The following is a 22,779-nucleotide window of genomic DNA, read 5'->3' as shown; positions in this document are numbered from 1 at the left end:
AAAGTAAAAAGGATTAACTTTTGCGTATGCACGGCTTTTCAGGTAGGCCCACATTACAAGCCTTCGCTACACAAGTGTTAATATTATTATCTCACTTCTAATAATCACCCGAGAAGCCGAATAGGTAACCATAAAAGATGGACCGAAATTCCAAGAAAAAAAAACTTGAATTTCGAAGGGGGAACGGGAAAATTGCGCTTTTGGAAATTCTGAATACATACCACATCTTTTTCAGCACAAATTGATAGAAATTCGCATTTATAAAAAGGCCAAGTTTCTAAACAGTTTTTGCAAAATAAGAGGACGGGCAGCAGGCAGAGCTCATACCAGGTGAGGCCTTAACAAGACTCACAAATGGTCTTTTTTAGGACCGAAACTGCAAGTCACTGATGCCCATTTTCTTTTAATTTTCGTCTCTATTAAAATTGATAAGGGTTTATTCGTCAAATTTCCCTACATTAACTGCTGCTCAATGTTAGGGAACAATTTAGGAGTCGGTCCTGAAGTAGAGGTGTTAGTGGATTGTCAACAGAAAGATAAAAGAACTAAACCAACCAAACAAAATTTTTAAAGAGCAAAAAAACGTACAATGTCGATGACAGTGAATGTATACCACCTTCTTGATGTCAATGTCCAGGGCGAAATCCCAGTAGCTCCTAATTTTGAAAAAAAAAGTAGTACAAATTTAGAAAAAGGTCATTGTTCTTAAATTGTCAAGGAGAATAGCATTTGAGTTTGGTTAACCTGCTTTACACATAGGCCTAAGAGAAGCATAGGTCACGTTAGAATTAAAGAAATTACATTGTCATATTTAAAATGAGTATTGAACAACGCACGATTCATGTAGTAGCAGCCTAGAGGCATTGTCAGCACTACCGTAGGGTCGCGAACCACCGTGGGGACGCTGCTGCTCCTCGCTCTCCTGGGGCACGGACATGGCCCTGTTGGGCGCCCACTTCAGCTCCAGCCCAGAGTCATCGTCAAGACCTGTCTTGTGTATAGACAGATAGCCAGAGATCCGAGTGGTGCTCATGCTCTAGATGAGCGACAGGGTCAGGGTCACAATAAGCTCGAGGATGAATTTCTTGAGCTTTTCACTCCAAATCAGCATCACTATTCAAAAACCTCGGAGCACACTTTGCAAATTTTCGTGCACGTAAAGGAGGATTTCAACTTTTTTTCAAGTTTAGGCAGAGCCTCAGGGAAATCCAGATTTCAGCTCAATCACTGTTATCGCTTATGCGTAATTTCTTAGAGTCATTTAACATTGATTCCTAACATAGAAGGTAGATCCATATATTACCCGAATTCTAAGACAGCAATGCAATTACATTTAGTTTCAGCTTCCCGAACAGATGCGAAAGCTTGCCGTAATTGGTTATTGTAAAACAAGATAGTCATTAGTCAATGACAGTAAGGGTAACATGCCAGATCATTAACAGTTAAGAACCTGATTATTCTAGGGTAATCGTGTAAATGTCAAATGAAGTATGCACCCGCAAAGGAGTGACACTCCCAACAAGCAATCCATAAAGCATCTCAATACATTTCCAGTTTTAATAAAATCATGAAGGTGCGGGCAGGGCCTATACAGCAGAAATTATTCTGCCTCACTCACCGGTTGCACGAGGATGTTGTTTTTGCCATAAAGAAGTGGTGCTCGTTCATTTTGGTGGAGGGATTCGACATAATCCTTAGCCTGGATCAGTTTCTGCACCGAAAGCCCGGGTGAAAAGATGGAGTGCGGCTGGTGGTGGTAGTGGCGAACATGCGGTTCTTCTGTGGCAAAGCTGTCGAAGGTAATCCCTTCATCTGTGCAGTTCTCATCACCAGTGACCTCACTGGTTGAAGTTCTCTGAAAGGGAATGCTCAATCATGACTACTTCAAAAGGCATTCATGTCTAAGCCCTAAACACTAATTTAACTAAATGGAGCCCATTTAGCAGTCCCATTGGTTCAGCGTTTGTAGTAACTAATTAAATTCGATCAGAAATGGAAAGACAATCGGAATAAAAACTAATGGTACCTTGAAGCATTTTAACGTATGACTTCATATTATGCTTTGCAAGAATAGAAAGGAAGTGGGTTATGGCCTACAGGAGCCTTAGTGTTTACAAAGAGCTTGCTAACACTAACGAAATTAAAATAATGAGTAGGTGCACGTGACATTGTAATCACTTTTCGATTCAGTAATGAGAGGACAGTGTAGAAATTACTTTACATTAGGTGCTGCAATTTATTGGGCATGAATCGTGAACGCACCTTGAATTTTGAAGCCGATGGATAAACCTAGAGGAGTGGGTCTGTCACATGAACACGCTACAAAGGACACCACAAACACTTTCAGAACCGCACAACTTTTCTGGTAGAAAGGCGGTGGTTAAGCAAAAGTCATTAGTTCAAAAATGACGAGTCCAATATTAACAAACTGGATAAAGAGAGAGGTAACTTTCCTACGTGTGGGGTAGGTTGTACCCTAATTAGTGTTATCTCGTGATTTCTGTCACATTTAGAACATGATTCAAACGATGATACGAAGCTACTTTAAAAAACATTGTTTGAACTTTTTGCCGTTAAAACAAAAACGTGCAATTTTTAAATACCATGTGAAAACAGATTGCAAAACTTGTTAGTCACCATCTGGTTTAGGTAAACCTCAAAGGTGAAACGGCAAGTTAAATACTCACGAAAGTAGGGTATAGTTTAGAAACAGATCAATTATGACACACTCATGGTTAAGGGATAGATTCTGAGAAGACCAGAAAGACATGCCATAAATGGTGCAAATTGAAGAGTGAATATGAACCAGACCAGAGACTATAAGAATGCAGAGGCAATCTCTTCAGAGACTGCTTCTGCACTCAATAGCCTCACTTCTATAGCCTTAACTGAAAATGTGATACAAAGACACCCCGTGTGACGTTAATAGCCAGCCCATTGTTAGTGTGCTAGGCGAAACCAAGTGGCACCCCAAACTGACGATTCGACTTGAATGGATCGTCAGATTTTGCAACATGCATGAACGGCGGTTCTCGCATTGCTGTCTGTGACGGGCTTGTGGACATCAGAATGGCAACCTTCAAATATCTAGACCATCACTGATGGAATACGATTAGGAAAGTGTGCGCAGTAACCTATGGAAAAGGTGGGATAAACTCAAGCATCACAGTGAAAGCCTAGTTTTACTCATTCGGCTTGAGGCACTAGTCACACGATGACGAAATTTTAGCACTGAAATGCATTTTCTTACAAAGAGCATAGAACATTAAGTCAAGCATGAAACAATCTTGCAAAGTGCTTTTCAAAAGCCCACTATTTCATCTTGAACGATCTCCACAGGCTATGCAGTAAAACACGAAAATTAATTAGTTGGCAAATCTTCGTTAAGAGCATCCGCGAATTCCTGTGGATTTTGGGGCCAATCCAAGGCGTGCGTAGTTTTCCACCCATTACAAGTTTCGTGAACTTCTTGTTAGACTAAATAAGTAGAAACGCATTTTAAGCTCTCTAAAGACTGTTTTCGTTGTCGTCTGATGGTATAATGGTTACTTAAGCACATTGAGCTGGAGGTGTAAAAAAGTAGTTAGCATGTATTCCTTGAAATCTATACCATTCGCCATTCGAGAATTACCGTAAAGTATACAAGCCGAAATCCTCATAACTTGAATCAAAAGTAATCCATCATAAAAGAAGGAGCGATTAAAAGCATCAATTCATGGAGAAAATGCACTACAAGAATCAGTGTCTAATTCTATTGTCATGGCCTTTTTTAGTTGACAGAAACACACATGGGCTTGCTCGGTCGAAAGAGACACTTCCAAACACCTGAAATAAACGACAAAATTAAAGCTTGTTTTAAGTTAGAAACATAAATTACCCCACATTAAAATGACAATGAATCAAGATGCAAAGATAAAGTCTAAGAAAGGGTGTCAGTTTCTTTCATAAACCCTTAGGTCCAAATGGAGTAGCTAAATAGTGTGTTGATTGGGCAAGTTACTTCCGGAAAACTAGGCCAACTGGCTACAAATTGAGTTTATTTGTCTTCTAGAAATGCAATCAAATGATAAATTTGTCAAATTCCATAGTTTATAAGGCATGCACAAACCTAAAGCTCGAGTGCCAGAAAAAGGTTTCTTAATTATTCGAACAATCCGAAAATTATTCGCATTCTGAAGTCCTTTTTTCAGTTAAGTCAAAACTGACTTTCGTTGCTGCAGATAAAATAATTGCAAGATATGTTAATTTAAAATTATATCCGGAACTCTTCGAAACATTGCCGACTGATTGGAATTGGAAAAACTCAGAAAGATCCACACAACCGGGAGACTATTTAAAGCAGTAGCCTAGCAAAATTGCCTTCTAATATACTATTCACCTGCCTTGGTGATGTAGGAGTAAGCGTTTAGGGGAAAAAAATAAGCACACTCATGTATCTGCTTTTCGTGTACGATACTTTTGCCTTATACCAATCCCTCGTATGTCCCGATTACAGTAAAGAAGCATTAGCAATGTCGGCTTTAGAGCCTATTTTTAGTTATGGTGATTAGCTCCTCAAAAGATCTCTAACCAACGGAGATATCTGTGCATAACTCCCCCGAAAATCAAGCAAACTGAGAAAAACTTTGGTACCTCGTGATTTACATTCCTCAACATTCAATATTTCAATACCAAGCGACTTGCTTATTATCAATCAGAAGATGTCAATTTGAAACATTGATAGTAACACATAACAACGAAGTAAAATGTGGTGCCACTATGGTGGTATTGTCGATTTGCAAGCACAGTTGATAAAATATGGCAATAACAACTAGCAACAGCTAGACCAATGGATAATTATGTACAAAGCATTGCACCTTTCAACCAAACGCATCCCAATCAAATAGTTAATGAAGGATAATAACTACTTAACACAATGCAATTATGTTTTAAAAGGGGACTGATTGCAATAATACTGCTGTCAACAACGAAAAGTAGTGCATACTGACTTTGGAGTCGTGGACAATGGGAGGAGACGAAGAGACTTGGTAGAGCAGCGAAGCGGGTGAAATAACGTCAGGCTCGAAGTGAAGGGAGAAGATGCCGGGTGCATCAGCCGACAATGGCTGAAAGTGACCAGCGGAGGGAGCTGCCCCGATGCCCGAGTCTAACGAAAGGCGTGGGTGAGGGCGCAGGCGGGAGCGAGAGTGCTTAGGCGCTCTTTCTTCACTCAGCCGCTTTTGCGCTGCCGCCACCACTCCCCCATCCACAGTCCCTTGTTGCTGCTGTTGAGCGGTTTGAACGCCTGCGGAGTATATCATTTTCCGTTGCATCAACTCTCCTGCTGATGGATCCGTCCACAAATGATCACTTGTTCGGATGCGGGTGTAGTCGTGTGTGCTAGGTCCACCTACAAGGGAAAGACTTTAGGTCGGAACTATATTTCTACATTACCGCAACTTGAATATCCAACATTGAGCATAAAATGGAATGAAACCATCGAATGAGTTATTCTGTTTATCACTTGTAATAATTTGCTATCTTAAAACAAATTTAAACGCCAATTGATAACACCAGCAAATGTATCGCCTTCTACGTATTTAACCGGCATCTTTAAAAGTTACCGATATGTACAGTTGTTTTGAATCCATGGGTATTCTCACACTTCCAGAGCGTGCAACTTCAAGTAAACTGATTTGAAATAAACCTAATTTGTATTCTACATTCGCCATTTCTTAAGGCGATAGGGACTAGTAACCACCAAGAAGAAAAAGAAAAACAATTGGGTTTATTATTTAGGTACTGTCTGCTCAGTCCTCTTCCTACATGCATTGCATGCAGCAATGTGAGGTGGACCAATGAAGGCGATCCTGGAAACAAACCCGCCCACTCGGCCAATGGCAGTGGTGCAAAGTTGAGAGAGGACACGCACGCAAAGGAATAATGCATATTAGCGAGATCTGGAAGCGGTGAGGCAGGAAAGCGCTGCTCGAGTAAATAAGGTGGGCAAAGTTGCTTCGAGCAGATAGGCCAAGACAATTTTCGAACAGATGACAAGCAAGCACACACGCACACCCACTCACGGAGCAGGTCAGCAAAGAGTTGGCTGTCAAACGGATGCGCGATGATTGAAACACGCTCGTAATGTGATCTATAATGAAAAAGACTGAGGTTCACAAACCGTTTCTTGACTTCTATTGCCAAAATTGAAAGGCCAGAAATAATTTTTTTGGGTTGAAAATTCGCACTAAATAAGCTTCCGCACCGCTGTCTTTACAACTCCCCTGAGCTACTAAGAGGGGGAATGCTACATGCATAAATCATGCCAAACATGCGTAATGCCTCCATATTTTCTGTTCAAAATGACCACAAGTCATTAGTGGTGGCAATCACTTAACGAGTCAAGCCTCCTTTTAGATTTGAGGATACCAGCTAAAGCATCTAAAAATACCAGACTCCAGGCATTTACATTGAACTACAAATTCAAATGCCATAATTATTAATTTAATCCCTCATCATAGTAGATATTGGAGTGAAGGAAAAGTTACTGATGACAGCAAAAGTTGCCGCTTTTAACAATACGGGTGCCGGATTTAGGCAATTCCTAGTCTTTTCTCCGGAATTGTGGGGAAAAACTAGAATAGCAATGGTTCTTCCTGGAATATTGTGAAGCAAATAACGTTCAAATCTCGACTTCTATAATAAACTGTCATCATTAAAAAAGTAAAAATGTCGAAAGGTGCTGTACTGATTATAATCTGGGAACTGTACACAAAATGCTCAGAAATGGAGTTATTTGCATAAAAAATTATGGAACAAATTATCGTCAGCTATAGTCCTTACTCCTCTTCCTTTTCGTAGCTTGGTTCAACCGTGGTTCATAAAATGGATAAAAAAGGAAATAATTTGCGCAAAAAACTAACGTGGCATTTTCTACAAGGTAGTCGACTATTTGGCATAGTGACTTTTGGAAGAGGGCGATCCGTATCCAGAGGTGTTTGGGGAGGGCCCCCGAAGCAGGTGTCACATTGCGCCTAAATACAGAATAGTCTTATTACTTGAGTGCGAAAAAGCACTTCTAGTTGCGCATCAAGGTAGTCAAAAAGCATATACCGAATCTATGCGGCTCAGAAGTTACCGTATGTAGTTTAAAAAATGTTAAGAAGTTGACTTGACTGCCTCGTTTAAACATTTAATAATAGCTCCAACTGATGAACGGAGCATACGTTCAATGTTTCATCGGAATTCAAACAGACCATTTACTGGCTGCATATGTTGTGAAAATTGTCAAGTGCGGTACAACTCCATCGTAACATGTGCTATCGCTGACACGTTTCTATAAATTATAATCGGCATCCACCTTAATCGGTTAAGTTTAGCAGTCATCGTCTCATGTTCACCTTGATTTCGAGTGGAAATGTGAAAAGCAACTACCTCTTTGATCAAAAAACTATGCTCTCTCTAATTCCATCCCTTACTCCTTCTTATGCCACTCGATAGAAAAATCGCTAGTCCTGAGCGTCAGACGTAAACAAATAAAACAAGAGGCAAATAAAATACTAATAAAATGGCAAAAGTGAGCTAACCTGCGTTTCAAAGCGTTGATACGTTTATATTAAGTTTAAAAATAATACCTAATGGTTGGCAATAAGAGTTAGGTTCGCAAGGTTTTCGTAATTAATGGTACTTTGTGGATATAAATAGCTCAATCTCGAAGTGAGGCGGGGTAATCAATCGGATGTCTTACCTGACGGAGTCAGTAGAGCTAGGTGAGGTTACGTTGAAGACGTGTCCATATCCGCCATAACCGCCCGCACTTTCCTCAAACTCTTGAACTCTCCTTACAATATCCCTTGCCTCGGGAAGAGATTTCGCCACTTCTTTTAGGAGACTATAGGTAGGAGGCTCGCGGTTAAATAGCACGGGCTTTTTCAGAATCAAACCAAAGCGTAGACAGTCGTCCACGGCCGCTTAATTCCAAAAGTAACAATGAAGTCATGGGACTTTCGACATCTACAATAACAGGTCTCTCCAAAAGGATAAGAAAAAGGGAAACTGATATCCATCCAAACTATCTGTTACTTATTTTTGGACTAGCTTCACTGGCTGCGCTGAGGACCTATACTGAAATATAACCGACTTTACGAAACGGGGCTATTTCCATTGAAAACGGCTGTGAATAATCGGATGACTACTAAGTCCTATTATCCATAAGCTCAAGGTGAATTATCCTGGTTATTCTGATGAAATTTGTAAGGGATAGTTTAACACCAAAATGGAAGAAGTGTTTCTTACCACAGAAAGCAGTGATGTTGCTACTTTGTTCGTGGATGAAGTTTCGTGTGACTGATTCTTCGGCCAGAATTTTCACCTAAGAAAACATTTGTCATGAGTAGATACTTAAAGATAGTTTAGTGCAGTTTACACAGAATGTCTTTAGTTCCACAAAAATTCAGTACTTTAAGTCAAATGGTATTGACACGACAAAGCGGTAGGATTCAAGGAGGGCCTCACATTAAACCGAAAGCATATCTAAAGTGAAATAAATATTCTGCAATGTCTATGTCGAATTATGAAGGTTTTCAATGAGGGCGATCTGCTAAGATGGCGCAATTTTTTCAGTAAATATGGAAATTTGAAGTCCATTAATCGAATCATATTTAACCAATGCCATGTTAGCGCCGGTGTTCATGCGTTATGAAAAAACGGGGACTATAATGTCGGGCCAATGTGGAGAAACAGGGTCCAACTGAATTCAACTTGAATTTTCAAGTTGACTTCTGCTTATTAGTTTTCGCAAGTATTTTATTCAACCTCAAATAGTACAGAAAAGATACAAGAGTAAGCGACATCAAATTCCTTAGGTAAAAGACAGATACATTGAGAGCATCCTTGGTATTTATGACGCAAGAATTATCATAAAGTGCACAGGTTTAGCGAGAAAAATAAAAGGGGATGTAACCTTTTGTTTGAGATTTTCAATAAGAATGTCACGCTTCTCCTGCAGAATTTGGGAAACCAAGCCGGTTGGTTGATCTACAGAAAATATTGGGATGCGAGATGAAATTTTGCAGATAACATTGATACATGGATAAATAAATATTTGCCACTGACTCATCTGACCATATTTGATTGATGTTCTTCCAACAAAACCAAAATAGCTTACTTATATACTATGAGATTGTCAATGAAGTAAAAAAATATTATTTCAAGGTCCTTTGTACTTATGCTAAGGGACAGAATGGTCAGAGAACTAAAAATATGATGTGTATAAACATAAGACTTAGGCTGAATGCAAAATGCTAAGTGTGGTACAATCCTAGCACTGAAATTTGATAGTAAAATAATTCCTATGATAAGAAAATGTGGCCCTAGATCAGTGTCATATCGCATCATCCCTTTTTTCACATTTAACAGCTAAAAGAAAAAGAAGTAAATATTATTGTTAAAATGAAAGGCGTAAAGAATCAGAGAAATTAATATAGCAAAAGTAAGTTGGTTGAAAAAACATAAGAAGTGGTTAGGAGTTCCTTATATCCGTCGATTTTGGACTCACTCCATTGTTTGCGAGGAGCAGGTTTTTTATAAGAATGTTCAAACGGCTGCGGAAACAAATCGGCTGAATTAAAACAGATAATCTTAGAATAAAAGACTCCACAAAGCACGAAATTTTTTGCAGGCCCAAAAATCTGACTGATTTATGAAAGAAAACGCTAACAAAAGACTACACAATAGGTTCCACAGGAACTTCCCGAATAAAAACCATGGACTTTACCTTGCGACAATGACTTCTGTAAAGTTGAACGACGTCGGTTAACATGACGAATGTCTGCGATATAAGTGTTTGAACTAAAGATATTCTTTCTTCCGAGCGTCCAAAACCCGAAACTCCGATCCTTTGACGAAAGGCCACTACTTCCACCACCTGTTGAGGCGAACATAATTGCAAATGTACTAAGCTCAGCTTCTAGTGTATTTGCGCGTGTTGATACGCAAGTGCATTTACAATCTATAACGAAAAGTGAAAGATAAACCAAATCTTTCGGAGCTGTTAGGGAAATCAAAGATGAAGCAACAGCCAACAAAAAGGTTGTCATCACAGAAGTCTCTTATTTCAAAAACCCCTGAGATTAGGGTTAAACTGCATAAAGCTGAGTAAATACATACAAGTGGAGCGGATGGAACTAGTAAAAATTAGGACATCTGAAGAACAAAAAAACTTCCAAAAAAAAGCAACAGCTCTTTCTCATTAAACATAAATTACTGCAATGTAGTAAAAAAGTATATATAACAACTACGTAAGAATATTTTTGGCTTGATTAAGGCAAAAGATTATTTTGGACCATGATATGGCTGCAACAAACACGATTAAATTAAAAAGAATCGTCAAAAAACTGCCGTGAGCAAAAAATGTCTCTAAAAAATCTACAACCTATCCTTCCTTCAGTAATAAAAGCAAAAGAATCATATTAGTAGAAATACCGATTGAACACCCATACAAAGGTACGAAAGACCAACACCACCGAAATTCCTCGCGTTGAAAAAATAAAACAAGTTGAGGTTACATTTCAAAATCAAGTGCCTTTTTAGAAGCGACCACAAAAAATAATAAAGGACTTTTTTGTAGAACAGTAGTTTTTAACACTGTTTATTAAGTATCAAGGGAAAGTAACACTTTATCTCCTTCAAAATCGTAAAAAATTTAACTACTTAAAATTTGCCCAAATTTTTCACATACTTCGTTTTTTTGATTTTTTGGGCTACTCAAAATCTACTAGGAAAGAGGGTGTAAAAATTTGACGAGCTACTTAATGTCACTGTGCAGGCCATTGTATGCTAGAACTCTTAAATAAAATAAAGCCATAAATTTTGACTCTGCACAAATACACGTATGAACAGGCACCTAAAATTCTATTAAAACGGCAAATCTAGTTTTGTGCACAAGTAGATCGGAATGTGTGTGTCCTGCAGACAAAATCAGTCTTAGTAATCAAGTCCTAATATCAGGGAAGAATGTTTTGGCTGCTGAAAACAGGCTCTGTCTTATAACGCGTGTAGTTCTAGACAATTAATACTCTATTTCTTGTGCAATGCCCTTTGCCGAATAAATTTAGGATTACCTGCCAAACACATCGAGGCGTCCCGGGACTTCCCTGAAGACAAAAGAAAACACAATACTCGGGCAGAATATGTATATTCAGCACAGAGAAGGGGTTTGGGCTACTGGCATGGCCCGAAGGCCAGCCCGCCCTGCGAGGTACAAGAGGGCAAACCCAAATCTCAAAGATGGCGCCTCATCAATGCCGAGGGATAAAGCATCATGGTATAACAATATCTTATGGAAATGTCTTTATTCCGAAAGCTTTGATGTCATCACCTGGTTAACGCTATAGTCCCACTGCTATTTTCTGAACAATTAGCATGTACCTTACGGCTAAGCCCATGGTCAAGTTGAATGTATATGGTGTCACATAATTTGACTTCCGCATACCACTTGTTGCCAAACACTAGTAAATTTAGTTAGCCATTCCTCTGCTGAATGCTAGTTTCAATTTTTTAGCTACCCAATTTTTACCCTGGGAGATATTGTCGTGCTGCTGCAAAATAGTGGTTTCTTAATGATAATCTTTGGCCCAAGAAACTCGCAGCATCTGAAGCTTAAATTCTAAAAAGAAACAATTTTGTATTTTACTGACAATGCGAGTTTACGGAATTAATTCGTCAAAATAGTACAGACTGTGCTGAAATAGGACTTAAAATTTTGAATGGTCAATTACGTCAGCATAAAAGGCGTACGCGAATTTCATCAAAGTTGTGTAGTATCAAACCACTGATAAGAAGAGAATAGTAGAGTTGGTGTCAATTTTATTCACAACACAGAAAGACTTCAAAAACTGAATTGCATGGTAATAGTTCCAAGCATAAATACCTATGCCTAAGCAGAGTTGGAATTTCCCCCTAATACCACTTGTAACCTTTCCACAGAACAGTCTAGAGGCTAGAAACTTTGATAAAAAGTTTGTACGGTGAATACAAGTAACTCTGTTTGTTTGCGGTAATTCTTCTTTTAGTTAACAGGTGCACGAACTGGACAAGCAAATTCACCAGCTCGCCGCAATGGTGCTTGCTGCGAGAGACTTGTCTAAACTGAGAAAGTTAGTTTCATTCTCCTTTATTGCCTCCGAAAATTTTTTGGCTATTCTCAATGCTTCCTCTTTAGTAGTGTGGCTAACCCGATCACTTTGTTTCAGTCGATGCTTAGTTGGTGTCTATCAAGTTTGAGGCCCCCTTGAAGCTTTGTAGCCATACTTTTAAACAACAGCTACAATTATGAGCACTCGTTTGAGCTTTGCATCTTCCAAATTTCCAAACTACACGAACAGGCAATGTGGCTTAGCTGCCTAAGAACCTTTGCTGCTCTATACCAAAAAACGTAGTATGGATACTATTTTTAGCATAAAAGTCCATTATTCATCGTGATTTCTTTGCTTATAATTGCCAACTTGATCTAATACTCTCTTCCTTATATGATATTGTTCTGCTAAGAGAAGATTATACCACAATCTTACTTTGTTGTCTCTAGTTTTTTGTTGGATGAACAGTCAAAATTGGAAACGTTTTCAGCATTATCAGAGAATTTTCAGGAACTTTTTTTGAAGGGCGAATTCTTTGGTATTGGCAAATATCTTGTAGGTGATTTGTGTGCTTAAGAATGACCCCTTTTAGGTTTCCCTTCTTAATAATGACTTATTGCCGGATTCCGTTTCTAAGACGCTTGCTATTTTCCTGCTGTGGGATATGTATAAGTCGGAGCATCTGGAACTTAACCCATTTTTTCCATTCATTTTGAATTTCCTTGTATGCGTCTGATTTTATTGTGCATTATGCTAGAAAAGTGAGAAAGCCTCAGAGGACCCTTTGCCGTATCCAGTGAAAATATTCATGCATGCCCTTATGCTTCATCCGGATCGAAGGAATGATGTAAGTTTCGCTTACCTCTTGGATGTTCAATTTCAGCTCTTAAAGACTACACTGTTGCAATTACTGAATATGAATACTGAGACGACTTCACCAAAGACGGTAATTCTCACTTGTTTAAGAGCTATTTTAGTGTGACTGGTCGGTTTTTGGAAGTTTGCTTCATAAGCGTTCGCTAAAGATGCCTAAAGTTGACTCGTATGGAATTCCCTGTGTCCTTCCTGACGAAGAAAATGTGGGGTACGCGCTAACGCTACCGTTACTGTCCAGTTTAGCCATCCGCTGATCCGAAGCTAGCGTTTCTTTCAATGCATGGGCAGTTAGAACACCCATTTCTGGAACTAGGGTTAGGCTAAACATCTATCGATACATCGATCTGTAGAATGAATTGGTCCTCAGAAATAGCGATGGAAATGTGTTGTTAAATGAGTGGCAGGAGACACGGCTCGTGTTGCGTAAATCATGGAACGGTGCTTATCTACCTTCCCCCTATAAACGTATATTCGACTGGTAACGTATTCTACACTGCACACACGAGCGTCCCCACATCCCGCTTAGACTTCTCCTTCTCAGGTATTAATGTAACCCGATTGTGATGGTAATTTACTTCATCAACAGTTCCTTTTACAGCCATGCATTGGATCTTCAACGCAAACGCTGTTTCGAGGCCCTACTTACCGACAGCGAGCTGCTGTCTGCTTTTCTTCAGCCACTTCGTCCTAGTTTCCTTCGACTTGCCCCGCCGCTGCTGCCCTGTCCTCAGGCCGGCGCCACCACTTTGAACTCGCTCGAATTCTGGGCCGAGGAGCTCGTGTGGCTCAGCCCCCCCACACTCCAACACACCTTTCATTGGGATTCATCCATGGATCACTCCACCCCCCCTCCCGAGGTCAGCTCATTTTGCCAAATGTCCGGTGTCTGAAACGGTGTAAGGCGTTATGTTTGAAGTCTTCTCGTTAAATTTCTATCGTACAGATTCAGCAGCTCGCATCACTCGCATTGTCATCTCCCTTATCACCATCGCAAAAGGAACAACTTGTTCGATCAATTAGTCAAAATCCCGGTTTGATAAACGGAATCGGTCTTCTGAGTGAAAACGTATGTCTTCAATCCTAACCACCTAATGTTTTTCCATCATAGTTCCCAAATTTGGTCAATCACAATCCAATGGCTGCCTCTGAGATTCTCAGAGCACTGTCCCTCCATGCGGAACTAGAATCGTAGGTTAACACCAGAGTGGTCACATTGCTCTCTAGGTTTTTGGATGTTTTATCAGAAATGGACGTCAACGTACACTCGCTGGAGGTGATTAATCAAATAGCGTCGCACATGCCTTTGCCGAGGAAATTCATTCTCAAGTGCATATCTAATTTCATAGCAAGATGCCAGAGCACCCAGGATAAGAGTTCGCAGTCTCGTCTCGCCCGACTTGTTTGTCTGGTCATTCAGGCATGGGTGAGGAACAAGATCCTCGACATCACTGGCACTGTGAGTCTATTAGGACCTATGGAATTGTTGCATCCAAAGTCAGTACGGGCTTACACGAAACACGGTCATTTGGACTGATGGCAAAGCGGCAGGTGGTGTATCGCCTGGAAGCATCGCTTTTTACGCATTCTCGAGTTTGGGCGATTTCATGAAATCATTGGAATTTTCCATGCAATTTTTTTTTAGAATATTTTGGTCGAAATACAGTCATTCTGTCTGGAGTTTAACAAAGTCCGTGAAGCCAACGCGCTCTACAGACTCATAAAGAGTATTGAAGCCGCTGGAACTTCGGAGAACTATGGGAACTCCATTGGAGATGCGCCGGCTGAAACATAATCGTATTTGTACACAGTTAAATTAAGCCAAATACCGAAGCACTTTTTTGAAATTGGTAATTCTTGGTTGTATTTTGTATGTTTTTCCGATAACAAAAAACACTAGCACGGGGACAACTTCTGCTTTCAGTAAAGCTACAGAGTTCTCAATGCCTTAGATTCTGTATGAATTCGACTATTTTGTGGGGCTCTTCCATGGCTCCCTGTCCAACGTCGCCACACATCAGGGTCTTGCGTATGGGGTCAATCATGATCCAATTTAGTGTGTTGCAGAGAATGCCTACCTGACTTGAGGTTAAGGGATTTTCCCACATGGAGGTATTCATCGCAGGGGCGAAGATGCCGACTTTCCTCCGGTGATTCGTTGTTTCGTCAAAGTGCCATGCACGGGCTATACAGGTGAGCAGGTTGTCACAAAATCCTCCAGCAATTTTGGCTAGTGTGTTCGCAGATAAAGGGGCAATGAGGAAAATATCGGCCCAGTCCCTTAACTAGACCCTTAGGTTGCGGTCGTTATTTACCTGAACGTGGAAGACTGGGTCGCCGCGATTCTTCCAACAGGCATACTCATCTGCGTCGGTATAAACCGGAACTCCGATTTGTGATTTCTCGAAAAACCGACACGCGTTTGTCGTAGCAACGACCTTCACATTGAAGTTCGATTGCATGAGACATGAGACCAACTCCACCGCCTTTATAGCTGCGACACTACCGGTAACCCCTAGGAGAACATTGCTTCCATTTCCTTCCATTAGAAAGGCCCTTAACCAAGTCACTGGGACCATCAATCACCTAGTCGTTACAATCCACCTCTTCTTGGAGGTAATTTGTGCGGGATAAATTTTTAGAGGCAATGTATGGCAATAATTATGTTAAAAATTACATTCTGCGACTTTAGGGCCGAAGTCACTCCAAGAAAGTCAACAAAAAGCCATAATCCCAAAATTTCAACTAATTGAATGTGCATTTATCAAGATTGTGGCAGAAGAATTTATATTTAAATTAAGAAAAACTCAAAGACTAACGTCATTTTTTTTCTCTCTTTGTGTATAATTGTAAGAAAGTGATTGGACAGTAGCAGGGAGCCTTATTTGCGTACCTTTGGCTTCTGTTTCCTCCGGCTGATACGATGTCTGTGGATCCGAAATTTGCAAATATGCCATGGATTGTAGGCACACATTTTTTCTATTTTTTTTTTTGATCATAGGCCCATGACGAACCAGATGTGTACGAGACGGACGATTTACCGGAGGCAGACCAGAGAAAGTCGGAGGTATTCTTATTCATCTGTAGAAATGAGTGAGTTTAGTCGAATGATGTAGAACAGGTTCTACCAAAGGAAATTGAACGGACATCCATATCGGCTGATAAGGCTCGTCATCGATATGAGCATTGTAAAGTTGATGCAGCGAATGTAGGTACGTGTTAATGCATCTGGCCTCTGCTACTATTTTTCACTTGAACGGGAGTAATTGCTTATTTTTATGTGAGCATAGTCACCTTAAATTTATTTTTCATGTTTCTGCACAGCATGCTTGTCTTATTTGAAAATATCGTATGTATAAAGCACTTGGTTCTCATAGATTTCTCTGACAAAATCACTGGTTCGGGCAAAGTTGGATATGCCGTTGAAAGTCCTGAGTATGTGTCGGTATGTTCTAGTTTACGAGGTGATCTTTTGATCCCTATTCATCGTTTATTATGACCGATACATAAGGCAATAACTAACATGTTCAAATAGTACATTTCGTTTGTTGTAGTGACAATGCGTACTGGTTAATGTGGACACTAATCTCCAGCAATTTCGTGGTTTTTAGAATGTGGATGGTGAGAAGGAGTCGACCCTTATCGCGCGTTTTCAGTCTTTGCAGGCAGAGGTGTGTCGGCTCATCGACGACACGGAGGCAGTGAAGAAAGAGGCCGGAGCAGCAGCAAGAGTGGGCGAACTCACCGTGGAGCAGATCTCGACCCTTGCCTCTTCGCTGAATGCCCAATTAAATGAACTTCAGTTGGAGGAGATCTTTGGTTCCGATTTGGACCTGAGTGATCTTTGTGTTCATGACGCCCTGCTGCAAAAGCAAGTGACCTTTTAGCAATAATCTAGTCTCTTTTCATGAGCCTTGTCATGTTGAGACTGTGAACAAGCTAAGCGTTAAAATCGGAATTTATAGTTCGGCCAAGGAAAGTTTACGCCTATTAGATTACCTCTTTAGGTGTTAGTATGTAGCTTCAGAGCTTTTTTATAAATATTCTGGTAGATCCTTCAATGAGAAGTTGACTGTACTGGTATGACCTGTTGTACTGATCTTCCGATCTAGTAATATCACATTGCGAACATGCCTGCGCATATATTATTACCTATTTATTACTTAAATCCTATATGAGCATCACTTTTGTCCTCTCTTCAAAGGCGATTGTATGAACAAATCGCAAATTTCAAGCCTAAGCAAGCGCCACGGAAAGACGAGAGGCCCGGCGAGTGCATAACTTTTGAGCTTTATTCTAAGCCGTCGGACAAAATTGACGCTACTACTGAAAAGGTTGTTGGGTGTTCTCTACGCCGTAAAATTCACAACCCCTAATTTGCCTTTTAAAGAAGATTTATTGGTATCATAATATGTTTTCATTGATTATACAGTTTTGGTTTCACGTAGCATTGCACATGCGGATATTATACATCTACTTTAGGTTCGGCATTTATGTATTCAATTAAATCCTGTATTTATTAGGTCTTAAATCCAACCTCCTGAAACCTGTAATGTTCACAGGAAATAGCTCCCAAAATTCCCCGAATTTAGTAATGGTACTATCTTTATTTATTTAGGATATAATGAAATGGATTCCTGTTTTCGGATAATATTCAATCTTATTATAGGCGATTTTACTTGAACTTTGTTTTGAATGTTTCCAATAAGGTGTAATAATTTACAGTCAGCGCATGTGTAATCCAGGGGGAATAAATGTTAGTCCTTTTTGATAGATTCTGTCACCTCTTATCCTTTCTTGGATGTTTCAAATGATTCTTGTCTCTTCCTTACCAACCGCTATGTCAATTTGCATATTTCCCTTGTTGTGGGAATTAGATATTGTTACCATCGATTCATATCTGGTATGTGTTTGTGGCTGTCATGGTAGACTCTGGAGCTGGATCGTCGATTGCAGCGTTTAGAGATGCTCGTTGGTTCTCGAGAGGTGACTGCAACAGGTGCGGGTGGACTCATGGAGACCGCTGCACGACTTTCAGAACGAGTTTCGTTATTACAGCCTAGCTACCTGGAGCAGGTTGAGGCGCGTATAGCCACACTGGAAACGAGGCTTGCTGACGTCACTAACAATCCCGAAAATGTTGTGCTTGCTGACGCCGACAGCCAAAATAAGGTAAGCTGCGTCATTGTAACATTCTGCATTCATTGAACTTTTATGTTTGTCCGACTTGATTTGGGATCACCTATCCTTGCAAACACAATATTGAGGTAATTTGTTTGATTGAAGAATTTTGGAATTTTGGCATCATTTTACCCTCATCTAGGAGAAGCATTAAAGTACGGCTAGACACACTTGGGTTACTCTCACCGACCTTCATTACTTTCAGATTGCCGAGCTATTCGAGATTATGAAAAGGTGGAATTCGTTCTCCGCTGATCTTCCAATAGTTATTGACCGCCTCAAGGATCTGCAAACTTTACACGCTCAGGGTCCGCCTTCGATCAACACTTTACATTTTCTTCCATTTTTTCATGCTCCAGCATGAATATAAAAACGCCCAAGATTATGCGTCAGTAGGATACCAGATTCACTCCTTATACCCGTTTTTGAGATCGTTAATTTATTCCCATTTGTAGATATTTTTAAATAGTGCTATCTTGAAATCCATTCGTTGCGGATATGGCATTATAATGTTGCTCGACAAAGGCCCAATCAGTTCTTTCATCTTTTAGCCTCTGAATTTAGCACCACCCTGGTGAATATGGAGATAGCCCAGAAAAGGATAGATGAAAATCTCGCAACTTACGGCTCACAGCTCAGAAGTGTAAGCTGCCTTCCTTCTTGAATAGCTTTTATGCGCCTGGCCGCACTTTATCCAGATTACCTAGCATTTCCTTGGATTAGATTTCTTCCATATTAGTGGACTTCTTGTCTAAATTTCGTTAAATTTCACCGTGACTTTCGATTTTCGCAACTTTATTTGTGATTGAATACAGCGACAACTGTCAATTTCAGTGAGCAGCCATTCCTTCAAGAATCAAATGTTTATAATCTACTAGTAAAACCACATTATGACCTTTATAGGAAGAATAAGGGAAGTTGTGTGCGTTTGGTAGGACATTCACTTATTTGTGCTTGATTTCTTTTCCGTTCTAGGTCCAAGAATCCCTTTCAAATGCCTTGTCAACCTTCAAGGAGAATACTGTGGCTATTGGAAAGGCTATGAAGTCGCCGTAGCCCCCCTAAATCGCCGGTATATCCTATCGTCATGGTTTCGTTAAGCTCGTCATACTCTCACCCATCTCCATACTCTTCTTCCTACCCCGCTTTCCCCAATGGATAGGGTCACACGTTCTATTTGCACCACATAATTATGTATTGGATCAGTGTGAAGTCACATTGCACATCGATTACGTCTTCCAACGGGGGGAAAGTTGGTATTTATGAATGTAAGAAATTAATTACGCTGGGTACATTTTGCCTACTTTACAAGGCTGTACTCTATTTAATGTTGCCGTCTCTCATGGGAAAATTTGTCTTCATAGACCTTTGCCTTCGCTTGAAGTTTTTGCGTTAGTTGCTTCATATTCGAAATTTCGTGTTTTTTCAATTCCACGTCGTTGACTGATTGCTCATAGCCTCGAAGCATCTCTGGGCGCCCCAGAAGGCCGCACGCCCGCACCAGCGCCGCGTGGTTGGCTCTTAGGGCATCACGAACCTGCTTCAGCTTGGCGAGGGTGTCACGGCCATTGCTGGACTTCTCTGCCCACAAGTTTAGTTGGTCCTTAAGTTGTGAGTTTTCCGCCTGACAAAATTGCAATTTTTCATTCGCGTGTGTAATCATCTGTACCATATTCGTTATTTTACGGCGTAGTTTACTGGTCTCCTCATTTCTCTCCTCTATCTTCTCATTGTAGGTTTGATTCTCAATTTTCATCTGTTCAAAATCTATCAGATGAAGACTTTCAGATAGGTCGTATGCCTTGAATGCTGCATTTATTTTTTCGACCTGTCTCTGTAATTTCAAATTTTCCAACCTCTCAATAGCAACAATGGCTGTTTTCCTTTGCCACGCTTCAATTAAATTTATATAGTGCTCTGTGGGTAAGGGACGACCCGTTCTGGAGCTAATGGCTTTCTTTCCCTGGCCCAGTAGGAATTCAGCCAACTCTGCCTGTTTATTTGTGGCATTATTGCTTTTATGGTTGGACAACTCCTTTAGCGAGTTTATTTCTTGTTCCAAGCGTTCCTTTTGTTCCAAGAACTGGTTGCGCACCTGGGCAAGCGTTTCCATGTACTTGGCGTATCTCGAGGTGTAGTCTATACCAGTATCAATTATGCTGCTGGTCATGCTGTCAATATTTGAATGTGTGGTGTCACCGCCCTCTACTCGCCTTCTGCGAAAATGTTCTGACAGCGTCGTCTGAAGTTGCATGTTCAAATGCCCCGCTTTGTGGCGGCGTTCAAGCAGTGCTTTATGCCGTTCCAGTAGCTCTTCTCTACGACATTCATACGCACTATCTAAAGTAGCTGCAGATGTGACGGTGGTGAAGTTAGTCCTGTCCGTGCTATCATCATTGTTGTCACTACCGCTCACCAATGGCTCATAATCAAGCTTCTTCAATTCGTTCTCACCGTTATGGTCTTCTGAAGTCGTTGGAGTAACTACTTCGACGACACCAGAACCGTTAATCTTCCCTATCCTCGGAGGCAAATCACTTTCGGTCGGAGGTCCACCTCGCCGGATATCGTTTTGTTCTAGCAAATGTTCACCTTCAGTTCCGTCCACCACTTTATTCTCGCTTTCGTCCTTTTTGTCGTCTTCTGGATCATTTTGCAGGAGTGTGTCGGGCTGTTCCTTGTTAGGTGAGTGTTTGGGGCCCATGCCATCTAGAATGGCTTCATGTCCACCAACAACTTTTTGGGGAGTGTTTTCAAGTGGATGATCTGAGTATCAAAAGCGTACGCACCCAATTCAACAGACTTATTTCAAAACAGGTCTAGTGTTTCACTTTAAGACTAATCAGCTAAACTCGATGTAAAGGGAATGATAGTATGGACCCTAAAAAGCCCTTGAGGGCATTATGCTTCTGATTCTTAAAAGTATGGGACGATTATCTTACCTTTGATTTTCATATCATTAGCACTTTCGTCATGTAAGCTAGGATTGGCGGTAAACGGACTAGAATCTTTGCTGTCCGTCTTTTCATTTGGAGAAATCTAAGTGCCATAAAAATCTGTCGAGGGGAACTACTTCGATGACTGAGTCTACGGCCGACATTGCAGATGAATTGCTATTTTGTCAACTGACTGGTTGCTATGACACTGACGATCTAATGCGCTTTGAGGGTGACGGTGGTACTCGAAGTTTGCTAACTGCGTTACTTTTAAGGCAATTAGTTTAATAATGTGGCTGATAAGGTGGAGGGCGGTGCAACTTGTAAGCCAATTCTTATAATTAGATGGTCTGTGTCAAAAAATCTTGATTTTCAGTGATACTAAAGATTCCTTATAACTAGTGCAACAATACATTCTTTAAAGGCATATTCTGCATCAAGAAGGGAAAACATTTGTAGCACCTTAATTACTGTTCGCATCTCATTGCCCTGCACTTTGTTTTAGTTAACCAAAGGCATTCGTCCCTGGCGATACACCAGTTCACGTTACCGTAATGCGTTGTATCCGTGGCAAATGCGCTATTATAGGTTTGAAGTACCTTGCATTGATCTTTTAGGCCATCAAGCCGTGGGAAAAACTGCTCTTAGTAACGCTTTAGTGGAATCACGCAAGGAATTCCCCTACTCATATAGGATGGTACTGTGGCTTTATCTATCTATACTCCAAGACTGTTGTTCCCAAGCTTAACGTACGAAATATTCACCTTCAGGACGTCAGCACAGATGTGGTAATTCGAATCACTAGTACTCACTGCTTTAAGGAATTTTTGATTTATGATTATCCCGGAAGCCCCGTCTACCATAACCTCTTCGAGAAGTTTGTAAGTTTGTGTGATACTAACGAAATGTAGGTTGGCACCACTGACGTATTCGTATTGATGTTCGATGTTACGGACCGATCGAGTTTCGAAGCATGCCCCCTGTGGACTCAAAAAGTAAAGGAACTAGCCAAGAACAGCAGTGTCCCAGGTATATTTACGGCTGATACAAATATTCGCCAGGCATTCTTATTGGTAACAAAACTGACCTAATTTCTTTACGTGACGTCACCGAGACTGAAGCCCGGCAGTTCGCAGAGGAAATTGGTATCAAGTATTGCGAATTATCAATCGTAAGCCCTACCACACACGAATCCACATTCTGATGAGAGAGAGAAACTAATATGAAATGCGGTCCTATTTACACACCCCGTTTATCGTCTAGATTGCATCACATGCTGAAGCCACAGATGTGACGTTAAACAGCCACTCTTATTTTCTAGAAAGAAGCGCGGAACGTCCTGGAACCCTTCAATATTCTAGCACGCGACTTTTACAAACTATACCAAACTACAGCTGGCCAATTTAGAGAAATGTTGTAATTCAGTTTTAGGGTAAAAAGGCCCTTAATCAAGAAACATTATCTGATGGGCTCCTTACGTTGGATCAGTGTTGGTTGTTATCCGAGTGGTGCTACGACACTTAAACAAGCAAAACCAATCCAAACAAGCCCACCTCGAGAATATCAAAAGCGTGGTCAATCTTACTGACTAGTACATCAAAACTAATAAAGATCGCCCTTGATGCGTGGGCCCATTAAGCATTAACAGCGTGTTCCCTCCATGTTGGCTAACTACA

At 40.6% G+C, this 22,779-nt stretch overlaps 6 protein-coding genes across 6 annotated transcripts in view; 3 read left to right on the top strand and 3 right to left on the bottom strand. All coding sequences in view use genetic code 11, as the record gives it.

Moving 5' to 3' along the window:
- The window catches only part of EGR_01718 (Small G protein signaling modulator), a gene marked incomplete at both ends in the record, with an annotated part of 30,996 nt that extends 19,884 nt beyond the window's left edge, over window positions 1-11,112 (bottom strand). The window contains 10 exons of the mRNA XM_024490967.1: window positions 589-656; window positions 837-1,036; window positions 1,619-1,855; window positions 4,989-5,389; window positions 6,063-6,130; window positions 7,727-7,949; window positions 8,275-8,350; window positions 8,942-9,015; window positions 9,755-9,988; window positions 11,100-11,112. Of these exons, the coding sequence (XP_024354832.1) occupies window positions 589-656; window positions 837-1,036; window positions 1,619-1,855; window positions 4,989-5,389; window positions 6,063-6,130; window positions 7,727-7,949; window positions 8,275-8,350; window positions 8,942-9,015; window positions 9,755-9,988; window positions 11,100-11,112 (1,594 nt within the window). The remainder of the gene's footprint in view (window positions 1-588; window positions 657-836; window positions 1,037-1,618; window positions 1,856-4,988; window positions 5,390-6,062; window positions 6,131-7,726; window positions 7,950-8,274; window positions 8,351-8,941; window positions 9,016-9,754; window positions 9,989-11,099) is intronic.
- A 984-nt stretch (window positions 11,113-12,096) lies between these two features.
- Window positions 12,097-14,672, top strand: EGR_01717 (hypothetical protein; the record flags this gene model as incomplete). Its single annotated transcript, XM_024490966.1, is given in 11 exon segments — window positions 12,097-12,134; window positions 12,563-12,668; window positions 12,871-12,960; window positions 12,997-13,059; window positions 13,091-13,197; window positions 13,588-13,846; window positions 13,933-14,055; window positions 14,098-14,177; window positions 14,214-14,445; window positions 14,459-14,537; window positions 14,632-14,672. 11 exon segments carry the CDS (start codon window positions 12,097-12,099, stop codon window positions 14,670-14,672), a joined length of 1,218 nt encoding a protein of 405 aa, XP_024354831.1.
- Window positions 14,673-14,704: 32 nt separating this feature from the next.
- EGR_01716 (Phosphopantothenoylcysteine decarboxylase) lies at window positions 14,705-15,532 on the bottom strand (the record flags this gene model as incomplete). Its single annotated transcript, XM_024490965.1, has 3 exons — window positions 14,705-14,770; window positions 15,065-15,271; window positions 15,302-15,532. The coding sequence occupies 3 exons, from the start codon at window positions 15,530-15,532 to the stop codon at window positions 14,705-14,707; spliced, it is 504 nt and encodes a 167-aa protein (XP_024354830.1).
- Window positions 15,533-15,909: 377 nt separating this feature from the next.
- Window positions 15,910-19,223, top strand: EGR_01715 (Dynactin subunit 2; the record flags this gene model as incomplete). Its single annotated transcript, XM_024490964.1, has 10 exons — window positions 15,910-15,948; window positions 15,988-16,053; window positions 16,108-16,198; window positions 16,364-16,431; window positions 16,598-16,861; window positions 17,222-17,320; window positions 17,916-18,158; window positions 18,373-18,475; window positions 18,719-18,810; window positions 19,143-19,223. 10 exons carry the CDS (start codon window positions 15,910-15,912, stop codon window positions 19,221-19,223), a joined length of 1,146 nt encoding a protein of 381 aa, XP_024354829.1.
- Window positions 19,224-19,491: 268 nt separating this feature from the next.
- On the bottom strand, window positions 19,492-20,871 carry EGR_01714 (Coiled-coil domain-containing protein 96; the record flags this gene model as incomplete). The annotated part of the gene is made up of 1 exon (XM_024490963.1): window positions 19,492-20,871. One exon carries the CDS (start codon window positions 20,869-20,871, stop codon window positions 19,492-19,494), a length of 1,380 nt encoding a protein of 459 aa, XP_024354828.1.
- Window positions 20,872-21,244: 373 nt separating this feature from the next.
- Window positions 21,245-22,523, top strand: EGR_01713 (Putative GTP-binding protein RAY-like protein; the record flags this gene model as incomplete). Its single annotated transcript, XM_024490962.1, has 5 exons — window positions 21,245-21,353; window positions 21,797-21,984; window positions 22,015-22,132; window positions 22,165-22,274; window positions 22,425-22,523. 5 exons carry the CDS (start codon window positions 21,245-21,247, stop codon window positions 22,521-22,523), a joined length of 624 nt encoding a protein of 207 aa, XP_024354827.1.
- Between the last annotated feature and the right edge of the window lie 256 nt (window positions 22,524-22,779).

Source organism: Echinococcus granulosus (genome assembly GCF_000524195.1).
Source record: "Echinococcus granulosus chromosome Unknown EG_S00006, whole genome shotgun sequence".
NCBI classification, from domain to species: Eukaryota; Metazoa; Platyhelminthes; class Cestoda; order Cyclophyllidea; family Taeniidae; genus Echinococcus; species Echinococcus granulosus.
This window is presented reverse-complemented; position numbering and strand designations above follow the sequence as displayed.